The following is a 14,872-nucleotide window of genomic DNA, read 5'->3' on the forward strand; positions in this document are numbered from 1 at the left end:
GGCAGCAGAGCGAAGAGCTTCCCAGGCAGCATGACTAGCAGGCTAGTAAAACAACAACAACAATATGTTCATGGTAGTATCTTTTGTGGTCTTAGTAAAAAGGTTGGACTGAATTTTGGAGTAAGTGCCTTTCTGGGGCACATTTGCACTATACAAGCAGTATCATACTACCTTAAATGATCATGGCATCCCTCAAGTAATCCTGGGGTGCTGAGATTTGTTAGGGACCCCCACATTCCCTGGGAAGAGGGGTGGGCTGTCTGCCCGGTGCTTCCACAACAGTAAAGCCAGAAGCCCTTCCAACTCGTCCCTCACAGCCTTCTGATGTTTTCCTTTCTCTTGACTCAGACGAATGTGGCTCAGACAGTTCCAGCTGCTCAGCCCACTGGGCCTTCGCAACCTGCTGTGCTGCAGCCTTCGGTGGAACCCACCCCACAGGTAAAGACCTCCCACCACACCTGGGTGGTGCCCTGAGGGCTGATTGATCACTAGGAAATGTATCACTTAAGCTCTCCTCTTATTGGGATGCACCCATCTCCCTCTTGGCAAGCACTGGGGCGGAGTGTGCTTTACAAACATGTTCCCTGTGACCCAAGATCCAAATTCAAGGCTTCCAAATTCCTATCAGCCTGTGACACCCCCTTGACTAGAATGGCCCAGACTTTAAAGCTCCCCTGCTGCCCCATGCTTTTCTGCTAGTGGCACACTGATCAGGGTTATGGGAGCTGTAGTCCAGATGAGTACTAGGAGAGCCACAGGGTCACTAGCCCTGGGCCTTGTGACTCTTTGTGTGTGTCTTTGTGCATGTGTGAGAGAGCGCGCACACGGCTCTCCTTCTGCCCCCATCCCACCTGTCCTTCCATTTTTGTGTGTCTCATAATCTAACCTGTTAAAGAGCCTTAGTGCCTTAGTTCCAGTGAGTGATCAGGCCAGACCCACCCAGTGAGTTTAGACCCAGCCTAGTTGTGTGTTGCAGCTGCTGCTTAGACAGGCCAGCAAGTACCTGACTCCTAAGTTCATCTCGGCAAGCTCAGAAGGCTCAGAGAGGCAGAGGTTGCTTGGAGAAGACGGCAGCTCTCAGGGTAAACATCAGGTAAAAAGGGAGGGCAGGGAAACCCACAGGAAGGTGAGATGCCTCCCCAATATATTGATCCTTTTCTGATCACAGAGTCCACATCCACACATTTAAAGCACTTTAAAAGTCATGGGTTTCCCCTAAAGAATCCTAAGAACTAGTATCCTTTGGGTGAAGCCATGTGCTTTATATGTGCACAGTGAGTGTGGCCAAAATCATACAGAGTTGGAAGAGACCTCAGGTGCCATCTAGTCCATCCCTCTGTGGAAGAAGGGAATGGTGTTTAATGTTGCTTGGAATGGTCTTTAAAATGTAGGAGGTTCCTTGCGTGGAGAAGACAGAGAAATGCTTTTGGGTGACAGAGAGAAGCTGCATCAAAGGGTACTAAAGGAGTTTGCAGATGTAATCTCAGAGCCTTTGTGTAGAATCTTTGAGAATTCTTGGAGAACAGGTGAGGTCCCTGCAGTCTGGAGTCGGGCAAATGTCCCCATCTTCAAAGGGGGGGGGGAGAAACCCCAGGTAAGGACTGACTGGTGAGTTTGATGTTACCAGGAAAGGTCCTAAAACAGATAATTAAACAGTCAGTCTGTGAGCACTTAGAAAGGGTTACTGTGATTACTAAGACATGGGTTTCTCAAAAACAAGTTGTGCCAGACAAATCTCATTTCTTTTTCTGATAAAGTTACAAGCTTACTGGATCAGGGGAATTCTATGAATGTACTGTATCTTGATTTCAGAAAGGCTTTTGACAAATTACCCTAGATTTCCTTGTGGAGTAGCTGGCAAAACGTGGCCTGAACAAGCTAACAGTTAGGTGACTTTGTAGCTGGTTCACTAATGTTTCCTTATCATCCTTGAAACACGGGACAAGTGGGGTGCTGCAGGGTTCTGTCCTGGGCCGGTTGTTACTCAACATCTTTATAAATGACTTGGGTGAAGGAATTGAGGGGATGCTCATCCATTTTGCAGATGACACCAAACTTGAGGGAGTAGCTAATGCTGCAGAAGACAAAATTGTGATTCAAGATGACACCTGGGAACACCTGGTTTGCCAGTAGTATGTGTGAAAAGGATCTAGGGGTCTTAGTAGACCACAAGCTGAAGATGAGTCAACAGGGTGATGCAGCAGGGAAAAAAGCTAATGCTGTTCTAGGCTGCATCATCAACAGTCTAGTGTCCCAGATCAAGAGAAGTAATAGTAAAGGTAAAGGTACCCCTGCCCGTACGGGCCAGTCTTGACAGACTCTGGGGTTGTGTGCCCATCTCACTTAAGAGGCCGGGGGCCAGCGCTGTCCGGAGACACTTCCGGGTCACGTGGCCAGCGTGACATCGCTGCTCTGGCGAGCCAGAGCCGCACACGGAAACGCCGTTTACCTTCCCGCTGGTAAGCGGTCCCTATTTATCTACTTGCACCCGGAGGTGCTTTCAAACTGCTAGGTTGGCAGGCGCTGGGACCGAGCAGCGGGAGCGCACCCCGCCACAGGGATTCGAACTGCCGACCTTTCGATCGGCAAGCCCTAGGCGCTGAGGCTTTAACCCACAGCGCCACCTGCGTCCCAAGAGAAGTAATAGTCGTGTTCTATTCTGCCTTATTTAGCCCATGCCTAGAATACTGTGTCCAATTCTGGGCAGCACAACTGAAGAAGGATATTGACAAGCTAGAACATGTGCAGAAGATGGCAACCAAGATGATCAAGGGTTTGGAAGCCAAGCCTTATGAGGAATGGTTGAAGGAGTTAGGTATGTTTAGCCTAGGAAAGAAGAAACTGAGAGGAGATATTATAGCCATCTTCAGATACCTGAAGGGCTTTCACATGGAGGATAGAGCCAACTTGCTTTCTCCTGCTCTGGAGGGTGGGATTCAAACCAATGGCTTCAAGTTACAAGAAAGGAGATTCGGACTAAATATCCGGAAGAATTTTCTGACAGCAAGAGCTGTTCAACACCAGAAGAGACTCCCACAAGAGGGAGTGAACGCTCATTCCCTGGAGGTTTGAAAGCAGAAGTTGAAGGGCCATCTGTCACCTATGATTTTGTTATGATTCCTTCATCACGGGGTTAGCCTAGATCACCTTGGGGTCTTTTCCAACTCTGCAGTTCTGTGAGTAAGCAGAAAAAAACATAATTAAGGGAGATATTTTGCAGGGCATGGGGAATGGCATGTTTTCCAACAGAGGGTAAAATGTTGATGAAAGCTCCCATTTATGCAGCTCTAATAGGTTCTGTTGCATCCATAAGCTGATGGTTCTTAAAAGGAACCTGCCTGCAGTGTCATCAAAAACCATGACATCCATCCTTGAATAAAACTCAGTGTACTCAGAGATAGTGAACTTTTCTCTTTAAGAGGAAAAAACAGTTTCTAGACTTTATTGGTTTCTAGGAAAATTCAGAAAACCTATGATTAGAAAATTAGAAACCAGGAAGGGTTTAACTCTGCTACTTCAGACCACTCTGCAGAGTGAAAGTGCAGGATCTGCATAACCAGCCACTGTGCATGGCTTTGGGGGGGGGGCTGGCTTTTTTTGGTCATGTAGTGAGACTTTCCAAGCATTGCTTACATTTCGTACTAAGCTCCCTCTCGATGTCAATATATTTTTCTTTTTATATATATATATGTTTTATATATATATGTTTATATATTTATATATAAACAATATATGTTTTCTTTTTAGAGACACTCGCTGTCTTTGCTTTGAACCTTGTGTTCTTCATTTCCCCTGATCATTGTTACTATTCTTGTTTCCTTCCACTCAGGCTGTGGCCTCAGCAGCTCAGGCTGGGCTCCTTCAGCAGCAGGAGGAGCTGGAGAGGAAAGCAGCAGAGTTGGACAGGAAGGAGCGTGAGCTGCAGAACAGTGCAGCAGGATTCAATCGTGAGTCTCCATTTAACATTTTCTTAAAACTTTTCTGTGCCTCCCTTCTGTTGTTGCTTCACCTGGAAGTCAGAATTCTTCCAAGCAGTATAGATGTGCAAACCCAACAGGCTGCCAAGCAGCAGAGGCAGCTGCCTTATTCTAGGTCATAAGAACATAAGCAGAGCCGGTTGGATCAGGTCTTTTCATGCCCATGTCTTGTCGTGTTTTGTAACCCACAGAGCTCATTGAAACAAGTCAAACATGTTAGAGTAACTGGACACCAGAAGGGGTTGATTTCCTTCATGAGTGTAAATTACTCTGTGGCTGAGCTAATCGTAGGTGCAATGTCAGCCAAGCCAGTTGCTATGGCAACGGTCCAATGCTCTGACTATATCTGTGATTAATGCATGTAGGCTCCGTGATGCGTGTCTGTTAGTCTGCAGTTTGTCTGTCTGTCTGGTAGTCAGTTAACCAGTTGGTGTTAATTGTCCAATCTTGAATTGCTGAACTTATTTAGAGCAACGGAGATACTTGGTCTTTGCAGGTATTTGTATATATCCGTATTTGTAAAAGCCTCAAAGCTAATATATAGTACCTACGTCCTGAAGTATTTTACCGAGCCTTATCTTCTGCAATAGTAAAATATCAGAACCTTTCTCTGCTTCCATGTGGTGACTGGTACTGGGAGCAACTTCTCCGGTGTGGGTATCTCACCTGAGATTCCCATCAAACACCTGAAATTCCTTTTTTAAGAAATGTTCCCAGTAAGAAATAATCAATGCAAAATTAAGTTCAGTGTGTTTAGTGTTTGCTTTTCTTCTTTTCTTGGCAGCAGAATTAGCTCCCTGTAGAATCATATACAGTGGTGCCTCGCAAGCCGAAATTAATCCGTTCCGCGAGTCTCTTCGTCTAGCGGTTTTTTCGTCTTGCGAAGCAAGCCCATTGACGGCTTAGCGGATTAGCGCTATTAGCGGCTTTTAGCGGCTTTTAGCAGCTTATCGGCTTAGCGGATAAGCAGATAAGCGGCTTAGCGGCTTAGAAAAAGGGGGGGAAGGGGGAAAAACCCGCAGGAACTCGCAAGACATTTTCGTCTTGCAAAGCAAGCCCATAGGAAATTCGTTTTGCGAAGCACCTCCAAAACGGAAAACCCTTTCGTCTAGCGGGTTTTCCATCTTGCGAAGCATTCGTCTTGCGGGGCACCACTGTAACTGTGTTATTACAGGCGGTGACCATTTTGTGTGGGGGTTCCATTCCTTAGCAGAGCGCGCATAAGCCCGTTGCACTCCCTCTTCCATGTCCGAAAGGAGCTGTGCGTCAGCAGTTGCGCATCATTTGCTGTAAAATGGTTGCCTACATAATTTGAACCCTCCACTTTCCCCATATCACTGTACGAAACCTCCCTCTGCCCTTGCAGCGAAACAGAACAACTGGCCTCCGCTTCCCAAAAGCTGCCCGGTCAAGCCATGTTTCTACCAAGACTTCTCTGCAGATATCCCAGCCGACTACCAGCGGACTTGCAAGATGCTATATTACCTGTGGATGTGTGAGTAAAACTGGCGATGGCGGCTGGGAAGCTCTGCTCAGGAGAGTGGGTGATGGTCACAGCACAGCCTTTTGACTCTGGAAGTGCTACAGGAATTAGAATGGGTCTCAGTGCCCAGAATGGCACGTCCTTCTAAACTAGACATGATGTTGTTCATGTCTTTAGTCGTCTGTGGCTGTTGTGCTTTGTTTTTAAATCTGTAACACAGTTTCCCAGTGCGTACATAATGAAGAAACCTTGGTTATCTAAAGGTTTCCTGGCTTATCACAGCATGCAGAAGAGTGGAAGGGGTTTCTGAAGGACAGAGCATGCCAAGAAGCGGTGGTGGGGATGGGAAACTGCATGTATGCGAAGCCAAGATTGGGTTGTCTGAACCAGACTCCAGGCTGTTGGAATGAGCAGTGCCAAGGAAGTGAATCAGTCTTGTTTGGCATAATGAGTGCCAAACTGGGAGGTTGGTGCAGTTGTTTTTGGTACAGGGTGAGCGTCCACACACATACACGATGTCCTGGATCTGCGTTCATAGACACCTCACTCTTTACAAAGGTCGCTTACTCACTGATCGACTTTGCTGTTGTTTTTTTATCCCGGACAGTCCACTCAGTTACACTGCTGCTGAACCTGCTGGCCTGCCTGGCGTGGTTCACAGACAGAAGCGAAAGAGGGGTAGACTTCGGCCTTTCCATCCTGTGGTTTGTCATATTCACCCCCTGCGCTTTCCTCTGTTGGTATCGGCCAGCCTACAAGGCTTTCAGGCAAGTACCACACCCCAGATTGGGAAATTGATCTTCAGTGTACATGGTTGATCATAATTTTCCTTGGGAGAACTTTGCATGTTTGTAATTTTATTGATGAAAATACTTCTGTACTGCAGTATCAGGGCGATGCATTCTGGAAGCTTAGGATCCGCTTCTGAATGTGTGCGTCAGACATGTTTCAAAGCAAGTTGTCTTGAAAACGTTGGAATTATAAAACTTGTTGAACATTATATACGCTAAAGGTTGAGGAGAAATTTTAGCGGTCACATGCTTACCTGAGTTGTCTCTCACTCTTTGGCCAAGGATTTCAGTGTATGGTAGTCCCTCAGCAGCAGCAACCTTGTGAGGTTGGTTAGGATAAGGCATCTAGAACTAGAGCAGAGCCAATCTGGCAAAGCCCTGGTTGTGGGTGTCTACCCCTTGCCTTAGTGGCACAGCTGGCCAGAGGCTTCTTCACTGGCACAGATAATGGGCAAGTTGCTCCCTTCCATCAATAAGCTTTGCGACACCATAAATCTATAGGGCCAGCCATAGTCTTGGTGAGTAAACTTGTAGGTTGGGTGGGGCATGTAGAAAGGGAGGTGATGTTTGGCGTGCATAAGAAGGGTTGGCCTCTTGCCCCAGTGCCTGGCTCTAGGTTGGATGTGAGGGGACACTCTCTCTCACTGCTAGCAGAAACAATATCCTTCAGTGACAGAATCCCTGTGTCTCTTGCAGTCGCTAAACAGGATCTGGAGGTTTGCAACAGCTTGGCTCAGCACCCTAGCTAAGAAACATCCCATAGTTCCTCTTGTGCACCTCTGATGATATTTGGCTTGACATCGCCTGTTCTTCTCTTTGCAGGTCTGACAGTTCCTTCAGTTTCTTTGTCTTCTTCTTCGTATTTTTTTGCCAGATTGCCATCTACATCATCCAGACTGTTGGCATTCCTAACTGGGGCGTCAGGTAGGTCTGAATGGCTGCCACCCTGGATGAGAGGCAGTCCTGGGCAGCAAAGGGCCTCTTTGGATCCGGGCACACAGTCGCCTGCGAGGCCTCTGTTGCTGTGCTCTTCTAAAGCTTCTCTCTTCTATTCTGCGGCTTCCACAGATCCCAGCTGAAGCGCCTCTAACTCCAGTGCTTCCTGCTCTTAAGTCCTTCGCCTGAAAGGCACGTATCTCCTCTAACCTTTCCTAATGCATCCTCGTCTTGCTGTCATTTCCCTTGCATGCTCTCCCATGCCTGCCTGCCTGCCTTCAGCAGTCCCCTGTTTTCTTGCCTGGCAGAGACCTCTCTCCCCACCCTTCACCGCCTTGCCTGCTCTCACTTGTTCAGCCCAACGCCACATTGGTGAGATGCAACAGCAGTATCTACCTCCTGCACAATCAAAATCAACTCTGCTGGTGGGGAAGGAGAGAGAAAAGATGGGCATGTAGGCTCTGAAGGAGAGGAGGGGAACACACGTGCCGTCCCAGATGTTGCCAAAGAGCAGCTCCCATCAGCCCCAGCCACATGGCCTGGGAGGAGGGGGAACTACATCAGGAGGGCCACAGGTTCCCTACTTGCCAGTCTATGGGGTGTCTTTCTGGGCTCAAAGAAGGGACCCCATGCAAAGGGAGGAATCTGTGTCCATATATCGGCATGGCTCCACCATTGCCCTCTGCTATTCCCAGATGTTGCTGGACTACAACACTCCCCTCACCCCTGACTACCAGCCATGCTGGCTGGGGCTTATGGGAGTTGTAGTTAGCAAGATCTGAAGGGCCACCGATGGAAAATAGGCCAGTGGGAGGTGACAAGGGACTTGCAGAGGTGGCAGGTGAAATACAGGCGGCAGCTATTTTGCACGGGGGTTCCCTGCCTGGCCTCCACACACGTTGGTGGAGCATGCATAAGCCTGCCCCACTCTGCCCCTGTTCTGCCCTCTTCTGGGTCCAAAAGGACCTGTGCATCGGCAGTTGCATGTCAACTGGATGCGTGCAAAATGGTCCCCACCTCTTCTTAAGAGAGGCGTTGTGACTTCAGCTCTTGTTGCTTAGAGCCCACTTCATCAAATGCTCAGGTATGTACAAGTGAGGTGGGATCTCTTTCATTTCATGGTCTTCTGTTTCCTTTATTTACTACTATCTCTCCCACATGTGTGGGTGTGTTTGAATGGGAAAGAGTGATCTCAGCTGAAGGCAACATTTCATGCATCAGATGACATGGGCTCTTTTCCACATGAGCTTCTGCCACAATAAATTGCACTTCATTAAGAGGCCACAGGACTCCATGTTGTTTCTGTTGCAACAGAATGACCCAGCTTCCTCTCTGAAAGTTGTCTTAAGGGGACATGCAGAGAAGGGGCATCCTATACTTGTCCCTGGGATGGATTCCAGGGAATGGTCTGTCTCTCCCCAAACTCTGCACGATGCTAACCTAGTTTCAAAAGGCAGAGTCCCAGCAATCCATGTGCTACATATTTAAGCTCTTGTCAATGAAAGAGATAAAATAAGGCCCCAAAGTAACCCAGAAAGTTGCTTTAGAGTCTTCTCTCTCTCTCTCTATATATATATATTTGACATATCTGTGAATAATCTTCAGTATCGTATGTGGCAGTTTTAGCTTCAGGGGCCCTTTCAGGTCAGACTTGGTGTTTATTTTTCTATGTAGCCTGGAGAAGAAAGTCCTCTGGGGTTTGCCATATTCCAGCCATCCCTGACTATCACATTTAGTCATGCTCAAAACTTTCTTTCTTTCTTTCTTTCTTTCTTTCTTTCTTTCTTTCTTTCTTTCTGCTTGACTTTAGAGAGTTGGTTGCTTTTATGATTTTAACCAAATCCGATCCTGAATAGCAAATAATTTTCCCTGTTGGCCTATTCTCATGATTTCCTCAGAGGGGCAAAGAGAAGATGGCTAATGAAACAAGAGAAGGTCTTCATCTCCTTCAGTTGTGGCCCAAATTATGAAATTTGGATTAACTACTAAATGTTTGCAGTTGCTTGTAGGCTGTATCAGCTGGCTTGGGTTTCCAAAAGGCAGTGACAGGGTATTTGTATAAATAAAATATAATTTTGGCATTACATTTTAGTCTACAGTCTTATAGGGACATTTCTTTGCACATACATTCACACTTTCCTGGAAGTAAGTTGGACACAATAGGATTCTTACTTCTGGGTAAACATACATCACTGCACACCCATGTAAAGTGGGGATTTCACATCTGTACAGGAGAGTATTTGTACTTTTTTTAAATAAAAAAGTCCTTAATAGATAGTGTGTATTCTAGCAAAGCTTGGTTAGTCTTGAACTCTTTATGATATTGGCATTGGGCATAATGGAAAGGCAAAATCTATGTGAATGTTTGTAGATAGCTGCTGCCTCAAAGAAGCTTGGATTCAGGGGATGGCCATAGCTCAGTGGTAAGCGCATTGGGTTTGCATGGAAAAGGTCCTGGGTTCAGTGCCCCAGTGTCGGCAGTGCTGAGCCAGATGGGCCCCACGGCTGATTTTGTATAAAGCAGCTGCCTATTATATTTTCCCTTCTCTTTGTCTTTGGTCATTGCAGACAACGATAGACATCCAGGACTTTCCAAAATTCAAGGTTCAGAGAAGCTAAAGCAAAACACATTGATGTGCAGAATATGGGCTCCCGCACAGAATTTCCTTTCTTTCCTTAGAAAATAAATTTGGTTTATTTAAGACACGGTTTCTCGATTAAAATCAGTTCAATATATTTCTCATATCTGGGTAATGTACTTTTAAAGGACTGAACTGCAAACAAAGTATTTGTGGCTAAGGGTGAAAAATAATAAAATTTATTAACTAAAGTGTTCAGCTGAGTTTATAAAGCATAAAGATCGTGGATATGGAATTTGTGGGGCAGCAGAAAGTTACCAGCTGGGTCCCATCTGGAACTGTCCAGCTATAATAGAAACTCCCTACTCAAGACACAGTATATTCAAACATATGAGTTGCTGGGGGCAATGGCCGGAAAGGACCATTCTGGCCCTGCCTGCTTCTAGGTTTCCCATCAACATGGTCAGTCACCCAGGTGAGCAGAATGCTGGACGAGGTGGGCCTTTGGTCTGATTCAGAAGGGCTCTTTTCCAATTTACGCCCGTAGAGTTTGTCCCCCTAACCACCGCCCACAGTCTTCTTGCTCCTTTCCTTTCTCACCCGGGTTTTTATCTCACTCTGTTCCAGCGGCTGGATTGCAGCTCTCTCGGAGACTGGGCATAACTTGGCAGTGGCAATCATCATGCTGGTGGTGGCTGTGTTCTTCACCGTCTGTTCCGTTCTCTCTCTCTTCCTCTTGAAGCAGGTGAGTTGGGGACCAGATGGAAGAGCAGCTCGCTGAGTCCAGGGCTGCAGCCCTTGCCATGCTGCTTTACAGATGGGAACCAGGAGCAGAAGTTTTGCCCTCGCTCATGCATCCTGTCTCTCCTCAGTGTCTTCAGTGTCTACTGCTGATGGGCTGATCAGCAGCTTCTGCGGTGGATCAGTAACATATTATAACCTGACATTTGAGAATTGTGATGTAGAACCTCAGAGACTGCATCAACACCTTGAACTTGGTCTGGGGACAAATTGGTGGCCTGTGCAGATGTTTCAAAATATATGCTATGGGAGAGAGTGACTATTGGACAACTAAGCCTTCCCTGACCCTGGCGCTCTCCAGATGTTGTTAGATTCCAACCCTCATCTGCCCTAGCCAGCGTAGCCAGTGGTCGGGGGGGGGGGGTGGGAACTGTAGGGCTGTCAGTTCACCCCCTTCAGTGTCACCAGGAGTGCTGCCTGGACCCTGTGGTGAGGAAAATGTGCCGCACTCAACACTGATATTGCTGGACCACGGCTGCCACATCCCTGACCATTGGCCATGCTGGCTGGGGCTGGTGGGATATGGAGGACCACAGGTACCCTGTCCCTGCCCTAAACGAATTCCAGTTGCTCTGCCAAGGCATCTATTTTATTCAGGCTTGCAGACCCGCAGCCTAGAATTCCTTCCATGTAAATGTTGTGTGACACCCTGCAAGAGAGTCAGTTCGAAACATTCTGGAAACGCATCTGACGCAGAAGAGCTGCTGTGAGGTGCGATTTGGGTGCTGGATCAGGAAACCCAGATTTAAATCCCTGCTCATTCACAAAACTGACTAGAGGACGTTGGGCCTCATCAGCCTACCCCATGGGTGGTTCTAAGTATAAAGGGCTGGGGGGTGACTCTGTATGCTGGGAGCTATTTTGAGGAAAGTTTAGTGTAAGCTGTCTTGGGAGAGTCCCACCTCAAATTGGGGGTGGCATATTCAAATGTTTTCCCAAGGAAAACAGTGGCCTGCGTAAGGAAAACTAGCATCCTGAGAAGTAGATCATTTTCTCACCTGGTCACATCACTGAAATGCTAGTTTCTTACATGTGTTGTGCTGCTTTGCTTTTTGATTTGATTCAGACATGATCCTTCTCCTGCCTTTTGTGGGTGTGTATACACACACACTCACACTCTCACACACTTATACTGCCCCTTTGGTGTTCCAAATAGGTAACAAGATATCCATGGATTGTGGCTCTCGCTGCTCCTGGACTTTGATCTCTGGGTGAGAGGTGGGAGGTGCGGCAAGTAGTGCTGCACACCGGCTGCAGAAGCAGGGAAGTGGCCCTGCTGATGCCTTGTCTCTTCTGCTCCTCAGGTCCACTCTCAGTATCGCCGGACGGGCGCCAGCTTCCAGAGGGCCCAGGAGGAGTTCTCGCAAGGCATCCTCACCAACCGGACCGTCCAGAATGCTGCTGCCGGGGCCGCCTCAACTGCTGCCCAGAGCGCTTTCCGGGGGAACTGAAGTCCCCCAAACAGGGCCAGCGTCTTGCTCTCTTCCACACTTGCTCTCACCACTCCCTGGTCTTCCACAGTTCAGGAGGCTCTCTCCATGGGTACCAGTCTTGGCACCAAGATACTTGCTGGAAGAGGCGTATCTTGAGCTTTGTCCTGCCTGCATCTGTGTCTCTTCGGTGGGAAGGGCCAGGGCAGTGTATGGTGTTCTCTTCCCCACCCCCAAACTCATAAATCAAATATATTTCCCCATTTAGACCTGGGTGTGTACATTTCCTTCACTCCTTCCTTCTATTGCAGGGGTTTGGGGAAAGCCAGATTTGCACTTTTTAATTTCTCTTCCATAAGGAATGGACTTTTTCCTTCCTAACATCAGCCCTTGGGGTGCTATCAGAAGTCACTTCTTGCTTTTGGGTTTTAATTAGTTGCTGATCTTTCACCGCCATGGTAAGGGATGTTCAGGGCAAGTTTTGGTGTACGCGTCTACTCTGTGATCCAAGGGAGTGCAAGTGGAGAAACGACCTGCCTCATTGGTTAATTCTGCCCTGCTGCCCCGTTAAATGTAACTTGACTGGTAGAGCATAAAATTCCTTCAGCCCCACCCTCAGCAAAAGGTGGTTTCCTGTGGATTCTTGTGGGCACGTCCTTCACCCTAGCCTTAATTTTTTGGGTGTTGGGGACTCTTGACTCACTCCATGGCCACCCTGGAGGTTCCTTGCTTGCAACCCTGGTTTTTGGATTGAGGGATGGAGTCTGAGTCATCAAATCAGCTTTGAGCGGAAGGGGCAATCATCTCTCAGCAGTTTTTTCACTATTTGCTGTGATCCTGTCCTGATCTCAGTTGATATCCCAACTTCTGCCCCAAGGTGTTCTCCTCTTCTCCAGCCAGCCGCTCTCTCAGCACTCCAGGGAATGAGGAACTCCAGGAGGCAAACAAGAGTTGTCAAGAGAAAGGGCAAGATTAGCTGAAGAGCCTATTTGCTTAAGCGGGGACTTAACATAACCATTGCCTGGCTGGATGTGTGACATGGCTCCTAGTTGTGATCCATGCAAAGAACCTTCATTGGCAGTGATTTTGGTATAGCAAATGAATGGCTATTTTCACCATACTTCCATGTTTTTCTACCCCAGGGGAAGAACCCCATTATCCTGAGACGCTTCTCTCTCTCTCTCCCTCCCCCTCTCTCTTTTTCTCTCTCTTACACACACACACACACACACACACACACACACACACACACTAAGGGAATCCCTAGTTTTTGTTTGCTTGTCTCCTTGAGCACAAGCTGTGAAGAATATTCATTCCCTTAAGCTTCACTTGAGTGAATTGGAACTGCAGGTTATGCCTTGGAGTCTGTTTGAATGGGTGGTGCAAACTGTGAACCTCGTAACTCCCATGGACTGAAAGGGGCAGGATTGCGAGGGGGGGCAGTAATTTGACCAGGGGCAGAGAAAGGAGCACGTGTGAGACCCAGGAACTGAACTTGGGCTTCAGAAATGCCTTGAGGTACGCTGGGTGTGTAACTGGAAGCGCCATTTTAGCCCGTGTGAACAAAGGGGTGTAGAAGCAAGAACCAGCCACGCCTACCACCACCTAAACTGCATGCTTGCTTGCTTTGACTCTTGTCTCCAAGAGGTGTGCTTTGTCTTGGGGAAATGTAGATGACCAGGAATAGTGCTCTTAAGTCACTAAAAGATCTGTCACTCATGGCTATTTCTCTTAACACTTTGGCTTAGCTGATCTGAAATGCATATGGGGCTCCATGAGCTGAGCTGCCTGCAGGCTGCTTTCAGTGGAAGCACAAGGGAATGTTAAGAGGAGTAAAACACTGGAAGTCTTCCTGACGGCTTTTCTTTGCTTTTGCTTGTTTTCACGATCTCAGTGTCTTTTCCGAAATAGTTCCTTTGATTGTTTCCAAACCTCTCTCCTGGAGGGTTAACATAGCCCATCACATCCCAGAAAAGTATCTGCTGATGTCTGTCTTTTTCTCTTTCCCTCCCCCCCCTCCCCCTTTTGAGTAAAAGTAATCATGGCAGAAATGAGATTTTTAAAATGTCTTCCCTTCCTGGGTGTATTTTCCAGCTCTCTGATCTTTTTCATGTAAAAATGTATATGTCGAAACTTTTTGTGCTCAGATACAAAAATAAAAATGTCAAGACTGTTAGTACATGCTTGTGAATCAGACTGCTTTTGAAGATCCATGTGTCTGCTATTTAAGCCAAAGGGTCAGCAGCCAGTGGGTATCCAGATGTTGGACCCCAGCCAACCCCATTTTATTGCTTTCTCTCTTTTAGGGGCAAGGGCCACAGGTTGCACATGTCTGCTGTAGGGGCTGACACTAGTCAGATTAAACAATACGGGGCCAGATGCACCAATGACCTCAAGTTATGCTTAACGCAGGTCTAGCCAAGGAGCCTTTAAACATCTGGAAGAGACCACAGCTCCCATCAGCCCCAGTCAGCCTGGCACACTGGTCAGGGGTAGAGAGAGGACCCTGGTTGAACACTTCAGCTGACCAGCAGTTTCATGCATTACTCAGCAGCAGCTGGGCACCCTGAGAGCAAGTGAGAATACAGGGAATGGCCATAGCTCAGGCCCAGCAGCTTCTGCCTGAAGCTCCTGCCGACCAGCATGGGTAGATGGTCCAGGGACTGGATGTGGCCCAAACAACAGGATAGATAGAAGAGGATTTTTTATTTTTAATGAAGTATTTACTGTATTTAATGCAACACAAGTTAGTTATGCAATTGAGCCTTTTACAGAGAGCGAGAGTTGGGTGTCCCCAAAGGGGGAATGGTGGTGCTGCGTTAAGTATTGCTTTCCAAATCAAATTTTTGTTTTGTGATTATTGTAAGTTGCCTGG

The 14,872-nt window shown here is 47.4% G+C and overlaps 2 protein-coding genes across 2 annotated transcripts in view; one reads left to right on the forward strand and one right to left on the reverse strand.

Annotated features, from left to right (window-relative positions):
- SCAMP2 (secretory carrier membrane protein 2) overlaps positions 1 to 14,176 on the forward strand; it is a 64,382-nt gene extending 50,206 nt beyond the window's left edge. Inside the window, exons 4-11 of the mRNA XM_079991686.1 lie at positions 349 to 438; positions 977 to 1,093; positions 3,830 to 3,947; positions 5,344 to 5,472; positions 6,068 to 6,227; positions 7,074 to 7,175; positions 10,394 to 10,511; positions 11,872 to 14,176. Coding sequence (XP_079847812.1) covers positions 349 to 438; positions 977 to 1,093; positions 3,830 to 3,947; positions 5,344 to 5,472; positions 6,068 to 6,227; positions 7,074 to 7,175; positions 10,394 to 10,511; positions 11,872 to 12,018 — 981 coding nt within the window. The 3' untranslated portion in view covers positions 12,019 to 14,176. The remainder of the gene's footprint in view (positions 1 to 348; positions 439 to 976; positions 1,094 to 3,829; positions 3,948 to 5,343; positions 5,473 to 6,067; positions 6,228 to 7,073; positions 7,176 to 10,393; positions 10,512 to 11,871) is intronic.
- EDC3 (enhancer of mRNA decapping 3) overlaps positions 1 to 14,872 on the reverse strand; it is a 296,364-nt gene that overhangs the window by 184,244 nt on the left and 97,248 nt on the right. The gene's annotated exons all lie outside the window — the stretch shown is intronic.

Source organism: Podarcis cretensis, assembly GCF_951804945.1.
Source record: "Podarcis cretensis genome assembly, chromosome: 9".
Lineage (NCBI taxonomy): Eukaryota > Metazoa > Chordata > Lepidosauria > Squamata > Lacertidae > Podarcis > Podarcis cretensis.